Genomic DNA, 12,017 nt, shown 5'->3' on the forward strand with positions numbered 1-12,017 from the left:
TGGGCACCAAGTCACACCCAGACCCAAGGAGCTACTGGCGTTTGTGTGCTGCCAGAAGAGGAGAAATCAGTTTTCTTCAATAAAAGTAACACCTGGTTACCACCCATAATCCAGGCAGGCCCCAACCCGGGAATAGGTGACGAACACAAACTCAACTCCATGGTTTTGTTTTAGGTATTTTGTTAATTTGTTTTGTTTTTAAAAAGAGGGAATATGGAGTTTGGTGAGTACAGAGGTGAGGGAAGATCTGTGAGGAGTTGGAGGAGGGGATGAATATAATCAAAACATGTTGTAGGAAATTCACAAGGAATAAATAAAAAGCATTATTTTTTTTTGAAAGTCTGGTATTGGGGGAGCACATGCTTATAATCTCAGTTCTAAGGAAGTAGAAATGGGAAGATTCCCTAGGGCTCCAGACCAGCATGCCTGTGTTACTAAGAGAGCTCCAGGCCAAAGAAAGACTGTTTACAAAAAGTGGATGGACCTAAAGAATAACTGTTGAGGTAGTCCTCTGTCCTCAGCATGTCTACCCATGTTGACATGTATTGGCACGCGCGCACGCGCGCGCGCGCGCGTGCGCGCGCACACACACACACACACACACACACCAATACCATTTTTTTAAAATACGAAGTACAAGAAAAATACTGATTAACATTCTGAATGTACTTACTCATTTTCACTAGGCAAAACTCAATTAACACAGTCACACACAAGAAAAGAGATATCAAGATATGAGTTTTAGAAGAACATAAACATTCATTGAAAAATAAAGCATAAAATACAGAACTAGTTGATAAAATTCTCATATTCTTAAGTAGTGAATTATAGAGAGAAGGGAGTTTTCTGGTGGTGATTTGACCATGCAGATCCACTACCTCAACAGTGAAGCTGGCATTTCAGATTTGTGAGTGTGTAACATGTATGTTAATATGTGCATGTATTTGTGCATGCATACATGTGTTTGCAGCCTGAGGACAAAGATCAACATCAGATGTCTTTCTCAACCACTCCACCCTTTTTGATTGAAAACACTGTCTATCTCAGATCCTAGATCTCTGATTCAGCTGGAAATCTCCAGGGATCCTGCTATCTCTGCATCCCTAGTGTACTCTACTATGTGCAGTGTTTTACTTGAGTGCTAGGAGTCCAAACTCTGCTTGGGCTACCTCCCAGTCAGTCTGGCCTTTAGAATCTGTATTGACTTTTTCCTCACTCCTCCTAAGTATATCTGAAATTATTTTTTCAAATGTGCACGAAGTGCTGGGGGGCATACTTTGCCAGAACAATAAGAACCAAAATAAATGAAACCTTTTAAAAACAAAATGTCAAAAAGACTATGCCATAACAACATGAACACATACATGTGCAATGTGCAATGAAAGTATTCAAAGTATTCAAATGATTGACATCTGTAAACTCTTATACTTCGACTCTTTGCCTGCAATATTTAAATATTTCAGAACTGGGATGTCTAGATGGCTCAGAGTGTAAAGATGCTTGCTACTAAGCCTGAGGACCTGAATTTAAATCCCCCATGGGTCCCACATGATAGAAAGAAAAAAAACTGATTCCTGAACGTTGTTGTCTGAGTGGCACACACACCACCTCCCCCCTCTCTTTCTCTCTCTAATCTTTCAGCAGTAACAAAAAACTGAATCTGCAAGATGAGGAAATGTAATATATCACAATTTTCTATGAAAGCCACTTCCTAGTCTATGCTCTCTGCCTTGTTAGCCTGCCTTTTTACCCCATCACTCTGAAGACACACAATTACTTTTTCTAATATTTGAAGGCACAACTCACGAGTTCTCAGGAATGTGGCATTTGCCAGGAAATTTCTTAAGAGATGGGAACCATTATATGGACTCAAATAATTATGACCTGAGAATACCATATCACTTTTTGCAGACTTTTCTTCAAGTACGCTTATGGATGAGGTGCCTCCATCAGGCAGCCTTCTATGAGAAAGCTCTCAGAGACTAAAAATCTTGCAGTAACCTGGAATGACTGAGGGCGTGGCCCAAAACACTACAATGTACCCAATGAAGTCTTCTGCTGGGCTGAGAGAATTACACATCCCATGCCCAAGGAGGCGCCAGAGATGTGGGGCTGCCCGTGGGCCTCTCTCCAGGACTCTCTCATTGATCTTGGTGTTCGTGCATGCGTGTTTCCTACTTACTGCTTCAGACGCCAGTGGGGTGAGGCGAGGTAGTGTCGTGCTCTGTCCAAGGCTGGTTGCTGTCCTAGCAGAAGCAAGGAACAAGGCCAAGAATCGTGCAGAGTCAAGGTAAGTAGGTGAATGAAAATGAGTGTGATGCCCACCCTAGAACAGAAACTACTCTAAAGGCATATCTTTGTTCTCAGTCTATCGTCCCCAAGAAAGCAGCTCTCCTCAACCCTGGGGGCCATAAAATGGCGAATGGTGACTTCAGTATCTTTCCTCTTATCCCTCAAGCCCACTCACAAGAAAGGGAACCCTCCGCAGGGTGATAATGGCTCATGCCTTAATCCCAGCACTCGGGAGGCAGAGGCAGGCGAACTCTGTGAGTTCGAGGCCAGCCTGGTCTACAGAGTGAGTTCCAGGACCACCAGGCCAGGCCTACACAGAGAAATCCTGTCGCAAAAAAAAAAATGGCGGGGGAGGGTGGGCTCCTTGTTCCCCTGCACTCCCACGCCCAAGCTAAGCATTGTAGTCATCTAAGAGAAGGTCCTCCTCCCAGATGGGGGCACCACTATTTCTTGTATAGAATAACCTCAGGAGGCAAGATGCCCCTCTATCGTCCTAATCATCTCACCTCAACTCCTCCTCCTCGTCCCCTCTATCTCCTTCCCTTATCCCATCCTCTGCTTCCCTCACACCCTCGCTCTCTCCCTCCCCATCCAGTTCTTCACATCTGTCCAGCCTTCATTTTCCTTTGTTGCTCCCCAATCTTTCCCGCTAACAAACCCCGCCTTTTGCCAGATGCAGCACTTTCCCCTTTTTTTGTCTACTCCCGCTTCTCCGATCTCTCCTACCTCATCTTTCCTTCCCACTCCTCATCTTCCTTGCCTCTTTCTCCCACTATGCACCCCTGCAATTATTCTCTGATTTCCTTTCATTTCTCCCTCTCTTCCTTCCTTCCTCCCTTTCCTCCTCTCTTTCTTTTCTATTTCCTCCTCCCTCTGCTCTCTTTCCCTTTTTCTCCTCCTAACCTTCCCATTCTCCCTTCTCACCCATCCTCCCTCCCTCCCTCATCCCTTCCAACTTCCACCTCCTCTTATCCTTCCCTATTCACCCCCTTTCTTTCCAGTTTCTCCCTCCTCCTTTTCCCCATACCCCCTTCCTCTCCTTCCCTATTGTCCCTCTTTTCCTTCCTCCTTTCCCTCCTCTCTTTCTTCCCTTATCCCTCCCTTCCTTTCTCCCATCTCCGTTTCCTTATTCCTCCTCCCCTTACCTGTCGTCTCTCCCTTCCTCTCCACCCCTTCTCTCTTCCCTCCTCAATTTTTCTCTCCCCCTACTTCCTCTCTTTCTCTCTTCTTCCTCCCTTTCCTCCTCCTTCTCTCTCTCTTCTCTCTTCCCTCCACCCTCCCACCCCAATTTCCCTTGTAGGTGGAGTATTTTGTCTTAAATTAACCCATTTCTATTTATTTACTTGCTCCCATGTGGCTCCTGGCTCCTTACTTCATTTTGTACATGTCCTGATTCCTCTGCATCTGGTTGGCAACTCCTCCCTCCTCCCTCTGCCCTTCTCCTTCCCATCATCCTTAGTTTGTTCACCCTGCCCATACTTCCTGCCTGGCTACTGGCCAATGAGCATTTTATTAAACCAATTCGAGTGACCAAATTTTACAGTGTACAAGAGGATCATTCCACAGCACTCCATCCTTCCCTTCCTCTGTTCTTCCTTCCTTCCTCTCTCACTTCTTTTCTCTCTTTTCCCTTTCCCTCTTCTCCCTTCCTCTTGATTTGTTTTTCTCTCACTCTTTCCTTTTCCATCACTTTGTTCTCACTCCTTCCTCCCTTCCCTGCTCTTACCTCTTTCTTTCCCTACTGCCCACTCCTCTTCCTTGCTCTCCAGCCCTTTCCTCTACCCTTTTTCTCTTTCCTCTCACATCTCTTTCGTTTTCACCTCTACCTTTCCTTCTTTTCTCTTCCTCTTCTTTTTCTCTCCCTTCCCTACTACTCTCTTTTCGATTCCCCCTTCCTATACTTTTGTCTTTCCTCCTCCCTCCTTTCCTTCCTCCCACCTCCTCCATTTCCCTCTTCTCCCCACCATCTCCCCTTCCCTATATTCTCTCCCATCTTTTCTTTCCCCAACTAGCACCTCTTCCCCACTACCACGTTTCTGACCTTGCACTCTCACTGTCTCTCTGTTCTCTTTCCCCTGTCCTTCTTCCTCTCATCACTTTGTACTTATTCTCCTGCCTTCTGTCTCTCTTGCCCACCCCTCCCTTCTCTCTCCTCTTCTTGTACTTGCTCTTCCCTCAACCTTGACTCCCTTCTCCTCTTCCATGCTCTGTCACTCCTCATTCCCCTCCTCCCTTTTCCTCACCCTCTGCTTCTCCTCTTATCATCCTTTCCTGTCTTCTTAGCTCTTTCTGCCCCCACTCCTTTAGTTTCCTCCCCTTTCCTGCTTCTAGCCCTTCCCTTATCATCTTGGAATTTTTTTCTCCCTCCTTCCCTTCCTTTTTCCTCACCTGATCTCCTCCCCTCCTCCCTCCCACACCCTACCTAGCTCCATTTCGTTCCCTGTGCCTCAGACATCCTGCCTCCAGCCTGCTCTTTCCTAAGTTTCCTCTTTCTCATGCCTCTTGTCTCCCTTCCCTCTTTCACTTCTCTCATGCTCCATCTGTCTACTTCCATTTTGTCTCTCCCTCCCCTCCTTTCTCTTCTCTCCTCTTTCCATCCTTCATATCCTCCCCTGCTGATTTTCTTACTTGTCCTGCTTGCTAATAACCCATTATACCCTCCCTCTCCCACTCTCTCATCCCCTATGATCACCTCCCTCACTTACTATATTCTATCCTTCTCCTAAATGCCCTCTCCCCTGCCCTGTCCTTCACCCTTTCCCCACCCAATTCCGGTCAGCCTCTCTCTACCCTACCCATTACTACAAAACAGACCTTATTATTTGTCTTGGAGTACATCAGAGGAGATATCACCCAAAGATGGGCCCTTGATCTCACTATGCACATATTAGAAGACAGACTCTAGTATCCTGTACCAGAGTTGCTAGTCTAAAAAGCCTCAGAGGTAACCACAAGACACATTCTTGTTCTCAGTTCAGGACCATCTCAGAGCCAACACACACACAATCACAAATTCTTTGTCCTTGTCTTCAGGCTTATCTCAATTCAGAAGAAACAGTCTAACAGTAGGTATCCCCACTACTTGGCATATCAACAAAACTTACACACTGCCCAAAATACATTCTTTTTCTCAGCCTGGGGAAAAGTAAGAAGAGATCGCCATCCCCCATACAAACACACACACACACACACACACACACACACACACACACACACACACGACAGCAACATCCTTACTCTCCTTGTCACCCATCACAGAAGAGAGCCCTACTGCCATACAAGGTGCACCTTTGTGCTCAGTCTTCCTAAGTCCTAAGAACAATGGGAGAGCTGGCTCTGTAGTCTCAGGCAGGTGAAGGCAAATAGAAATGGCGAGCTTCATTCAGTAGATCAAAAAGAAGCCTACCATAACAACAGGAAGTGGGAAGAAATACAGGTAGAGATAACAAACAAGACCCTGTTTTGATTTTCAGAAGCCCAAACATGACACTGGAATGTACATGAGTCCTCTGCTCCTTTTTTTTTTTTTTTTGATGATATTACCAACCTGAGCACCTAAGGGGAAAAGGACAGGGGACTTAGTTCAACAAAAGGAGTACCACATTTTGCACAGAGTTAGAAAAGGAATGCTACATGAGTGGTGAGGGAATCAACCATCCCAGAAGATTCAGATGGCTCATTCCCTACTCTTGTCATCAACCCTGAGAGGCACCAAGGAGGGCTATTGGTCTAATTTTGGCAAGAACAGTCTCAGGGATATGAGACTAAAGTGTGAGAAACATCCCAGATAAGGACATAAATTCATGTAAAGACCCTATGGAAGTTTCCAGGGAACCAACTCTCCCCTGCTGGTAGCCTGCTTTTTCTGTATAGTAGTGATGGGACAAGTGAAAAATTGCCTCCAATGAATGGGATGATGGTTATGATAATGTGAAAGGATTTTCTGAATGTTGTTATGATGTTCACCATATGAGAATTTATAGATATTTCTAGGAGCTAAAGAACCTTGTTTATTAGTATACCATACCACAGAAGTCATCCCTTATCGGTAAACAATGGGCAAATGAAGTGGCAACCATCTCCTCCTGGGAAGTTCAAGAGGTACTAGCAGGAAGAAAGTATTTCTAGGAAAATTAAAGGTTCATGTGTCAAGAGAAAGGGTGAAAGGACCATCATTGGATTTAATATTTGAAAGTCCAGGATGTAGCTTTTCAGGAAAAGGGTGCTTGTCAATTCTATGAAGTTATAAGGTGGTTTTGTTTTGCTTTTGACTTTCTTTTCTGGTACTGCATGCTAAGAAGCACTCTACCCATTGAGGTCTATCCTGTGTCCTCTTTTTACATTTTTATTTTGAGATAGACTGTCATCACTTAAGTTGCCCAGGCTGCTGTTGGACTAAATCTGTAGCACAGACAGATTTTGAACTTGTGATCCTCCTTCTTCAACTGAATCACCAATCCCAGCTCTTTGTACTAAACATAAAAGAGTGTAGATCTTCATTGTGAGAGTGTAGCTACTAGTGGGAAGAAAGAAGGTATATCAAGCACTAGGGGAAGAATGTGTGAGTACCCTAAATGAGAGATGAATCCTTACCTAAGCAACCCTAAGCAACCCATGACAGAAAGGGTCCCACATATATTAGTTTCATTTTTAAAATTCCTCATAAGGATGATAAGCTGATAAGTGTAGCTGGAAGTTTTCCTGATAATTGTAGCTGGAAGTTTCCCAACAAATCTCTCTGAACTGCGGTCCTGCAGCTGCTTATAAAATAATCATTCAGAGGCTTAATATTAATTACCAATTGCATGGCCTAGGGCAGGCTTCTTGCTATCTACCTCTTATAACTTGACCCATTTCTATTAATCTGTAAGTTGTCACGTGGCCGTGGCTTACTGGTATTTTCACACCTTGCTTCTCCTGGTGGCAGCTGGCATCTCTCCCCTTTCCTTTCTTCTCCCTGTCTCCCTCTTCAATTCCCCACCTAGCTATAACCTGACTTGTCATAGGCCAAATGGCTTGATTTATCAATCAATCAGAGCAATACATATTCACAGCATACAGAAAGACATCCCACAGCACTTCCCCTTTCCTGTCTAACCAAAAAGGAAGGTTTTAACTTTAACGTAGTAAAATTACATATAATAGAACAGTTATCAAACAAGAATTAGAGTTATAATATCCAGTCTATTTATATTTGGCAAATTCAAAGAAAATATTCTATTTATCCTATATTTGCGAGTCTAAAGTTTCATACCTAACATATTTTATCATAACCAAGGAAAATTATAATTATAACTATTTATTCTTCAACTACATCAAAGACCCCAGAAGGATATAATATTACCTAAGTAAACAGGAAGTTCATTGCAAGCAACTTCCAAAAATTCTGGAAATGACAGAGACAGCTGCCTGCCTGGACAGTCATCCAAAGTTCCTCTGCAATGTTGGGGCATCAATTTTCAGCATATAAGCCTAGAGTTTTTCAGTCACTTCTCTCTGTGTCCTTTAGAATATCTGGCAGTCTCCTCTGTGAAGCAGGATCCTGAAGGACCATTTTGCATTGCAAAGTACAGTGGTCACCTTCCTATGAGTCCTGCATATCCAGTTTATATAACATATTATCAGCAGTCCAGGCAAGAGCAGTTTCTTGCTCAAATGGCTATTTTTGCCAAGAAGATCAACTCCATATAGAGTGTCTTCTATGCCCAGCTTTCTCTTTGAAGTAAATCGGTGCTGCCAAGAGCAGACATGTCTCACTGTCCAGAAAGTCTTAAGTTTTTGAAACATTTTAAATGCCATATTCTGTAGGTCTTCTTTCAAGTGTTTGAAGATTAACTACCAAATTGAATTATATCTCTCTCTCTCTATATATATATATAAAAACTTAACTAACATGACTATAAGTTTGACTATTATAGAAGACTAATTATTAATCTGTATTTCTTAATTATCCATTACAATTTAAATAATTACATAAACATAATACCTTAAATGAGAGCAGAAATATAGATATAGCATAACAAAATTAATTTGAAATTTGTAATAAACTAAAATCTATAGCAATGTAAAATACTTTAAACAAGTTGCTGTTTAAAAGTAGTTTTAATAATGTACCCTTTTATTCTATCATATCTATATTATCCTTTTTTCTTTTTTAGAAAGAGATTGTATTTATAATCAAGCCCCTTTAAATAAAAATAAACATTTATAAACAATATTTTGGGAATTTGGTCATAGCTTCTAGTACTACTTCCTGCTGGACAGGGCTGCTGGCAATCTTATGGGGATCCTGAGAAAATCAAGAATTGTGGTCAAGTCCTGATTGGAATAGTCTGTGAAGCTGCATTGTCTGAGCCAGTTGCCTTGAAGCCATTCTGGATGTTGGATCATCTGGGCCATGGTGTCATTGGAGACCTTTCAGGGGGTCTTGGCTGATCAAACCATATTAGCCTGGAAGCAATCCACAGGTTCTCATCCTCTGTGGAAACAAAAGCAGAACCTCTTTTCCAAAGCAACATATCCTTAGACATAAATTTTGAAGTTAAAATACCTTTAATATATATATATATAGGTTTAACTGAGCAGCCTTTACAATCAAATGTCTTTTTGCAGTTAAAAATCCCAAAGACAATATAATCTAGACTTTTTGTGTGATATCCATCTTTATGTGACTTATTTTTTATATTATTATTATTCTTATTGTCTCTTTAAAGACTTTATTTTTTAAAACTATCTATTTTTTATATAACTATCTATCCTCCTTTTCTTCTCTCTTCCAAGTCCATGTACATTTTTACACATACTGTAAACAGTGAAGAGTTTATTCCATCTGAATCGATCTCATTGTGAATCTATAATCTTTCTCTGACCAGGAGAGATTTTAAACTGTTAAACTGTGCGGCTAAGATAAAAGCAGACACCCTGGATGCTGACTCCACCTGCTTCAGCTTCTCAACATGGCTGTAGTACGTTTACTGCCAACTCTGGGAGCCCTGCTCACTGCCAACTCTGGGAAGCAGTGGGTCTATGCCTCCTTCCAGCAGTGTGTAGCCCAGAAACCTCTTTTTTTTTGGTCTGTACTAGCAAAAGCTAAATCCACCATGCAGCACGCTGTGAAGCTTGGAGACACCACTGTGTATCGCTGTGGGAATCCACCATGCTACTTAGCTCAAGCCTGTACGCCCCAAACCTGCCATAGTGTAAATCACGGCTTGTCTGAGTGACACATTTAGGAAGCTGTGTTTAGCTCCATTTTAGAATCTTTTTTTAAGGTCTCTCAAGTTTTAGGTGGAAAGTAGAGCCAACACTTTGGGCAGGCAAATATAGCCGGAAGGTTTCTCTGGTCTCATCTGGTCCCTAGGTCCCATAACCACTTATAAAATAATCATTTAGAGGCTTAATATTAATTACAAATTGCATGGCCTAAGGCAGGCTTCTTGCTAGCTACCGCTTATAACTTGACCCATTTCTATTAATTTGTAAGTTGCCACGTGGCCATGGCTTATGGGTATTTTCACATCTTGCTTCTCCTGGTGGCAGCTGGCGTCTCTCCCCTCTCCTTTATTCTCCCTGTCTCCCTCTTCAATTCCCCACCTAGCTATAACCTGACTTGCCATAGGCCAAATGGCTTGATTTATCAACCAATCAGAGCAACACTTATTCACACTGTACAGAAAGATATCCTACAGCAGATAAGCTTTGTCACTGCCCAAGCAACAGCCTAAGATGCACTTTATCTTACTCCACTGAGTATGAGCGAATTTTAACAGAAGCCCTCTATGTTCCTAGAGCAGTATTTTCATAGAAACCCATTGAGGGAGAATTAAACACAAGGAGGCCTCCTCCTGGTGAAGCTGCTCATATTATTTTCTTCTGTCTCCATTTAGGTACCTGAATCTCCCAAATCCTGCTGTTATCTTTGCTGTTGTCATTAATCAGTCATCATGCCTCGAGGTCAGAAGAGTAAACTAAATGCCCGTAGGAGACGACGCAGAGCTCGAAATGATGCTCAGGCTTCTGAAGGTGCACAGAAAGCAGTCGAGGCAACAGAAGAGTCCTCTCCTGAATCATGTGGTGCCTCTGAGATGCCAGAGAAACAATCAGTTTCCAGCATAACTACTGGTGTCCTTTCTTTCAGTATATCAGATGAAAGTTCCATTGATGATCTAGATGATGAAGAAAACCTTTTGGGGAATTACCATTCCATTAGTCTCCACCAAGATATTCTAGCCAGAAAGGTTTCTGTGCTGTCGCAGATTCTCCTTGACAACTACAAAATAAGGAAGCTTACTACAATGGAAGATATGATGCAGGTTATTGATAAGGAAGAAATCAACGCCTTCCCTGAGATCCTCAGGAAAGCTGCTGAGAGACTTGCAGATGTCTTTGCAGTTGAACTGAGGGAAGTTGAATCAAGCAGGCAAGTATATGATCTTATCAGCAAGCTGAAACTCCCCAACAATGGGAGGGTTCGTCCTGGCCAGGGCTTACCCAAAACCGGTTTCGTGATGACTGTCCTAGGCATGATCTTCATGAATGGCAACTGTGCCCGTGAAGAAGATATTTGGAGAATGCTGAGATCGATGGAAGTGTATCCTGGGAAGAAGCACCGCATCTTTGGTGAGCCCCGGAAGCTCATGACCCAGTATTTGGTGAAGCTGAACTACCTGGAGTACAGGCAGGTGGCCGGCAGTGATCCTCCACGCTATGTGTTTTTGTGGGGTCCCAAAGCATATGCAGAAACCAACAAGATAACTGTCCTCAAGTTTGTCGCCAAGATCTTTAAAATCTCCCCTAGTCACTTCTCAGATCTTTATGAAGAGGCTTTAAAAGAGGATAAAGAGAAGGATCAAGGCAACCGTGAAATCATCCCTGACACTCCTGCCAAAGCTTTTTTCCAAGGTGATATGGCCACAGTTTTCTCCCCTGCCCAAGTCTGGAGATATTTTATTTTCCATAAAGAAAATATAGCAGCATAATAAGGATTTTCTTGAAAGCATGAAAGAAGCCTGTAGTAAACAGGGTAATGCAGGGAAGGGATAGATAGAACTTAAAACACGAGTAAGATTTGTTTTCTGTAATTGCTTTTGTTCTATTTGACAAAGTTAACTGTTTGAAAACTTTCTCCTTGGGTGTTGTAAAAAAAAATAGAAGAAATTAAATGTTTATTAATTAGATTTCATTTATTGACTCTCATTCACTGAACATTCCTGTTCCCATGTTTTATTTTTGTGACAGGGTCTCATGTAGTTCAAACTGGCCTCGAACTTGCCATGTTCCTGTGACTGGGCTTAAACTTTTGATATTACTGCCTTCCCATCTCATGTATTGGGATTATAGGTATGAGCTGCTACACCTGGCTCACTGAACAGTCCTTGAACATGTGTGCCCTTTGTAGCAGTATGGAAATGCTAAGATGAAAAACCCAGATTCTCATAGAATTTGTTTTTTATTGAAAATAGATTCTTTCTTTTTTTTTTTTGTGGGCTGAGCATCTTTTATTAATGCTTCAGACTAGAAGTGTGTACTTTGAGTTTTTTTTTAATTTTTATTTTGCAATACAATTCAGTTCTACATATCAGCCACAGATTCCCTTGTTCTCCCCCCTCCCCCCCCTCACCTTCCCCCCAGCCCGCCCCCCATTCCAATCTCCTCCAGGGCAAAGCCTTCCCCACAGACTGAGATCAACTTGGTGGACTCAGTCCAGGTAGGTCCAGTCCCCTCCT

At 42.5% G+C, this 12,017-nt stretch overlaps 1 protein-coding gene across 1 annotated transcript; it reads left to right on the forward strand.

Moving 5' to 3' along the window:
- The first annotated feature begins 2,175 nt into the window (after positions 1-2,175).
- On the forward strand, positions 2,176-11,417 carry LOC131899581 (melanoma-associated antigen B3-like). Its single transcript, XM_059251082.1, has 2 exons — positions 2,176-2,290; positions 10,179-11,417. Exon 2 carries the CDS (start codon positions 10,236-10,238, stop codon positions 11,268-11,270), a length of 1,035 nt encoding a protein of 344 aa, XP_059107065.1. The 5' UTR covers positions 2,176-2,290; positions 10,179-10,235; the 3' UTR covers positions 11,271-11,417.
- The last annotated feature ends 600 nt before the right edge of the window (positions 11,418-12,017 follow it).

This window comes from Peromyscus eremicus, chromosome X (assembly GCF_949786415.1).
Source record: "Peromyscus eremicus chromosome X, PerEre_H2_v1, whole genome shotgun sequence".
NCBI lineage: Eukaryota > Metazoa > Chordata > Mammalia > Rodentia > Cricetidae > Peromyscus > Peromyscus eremicus.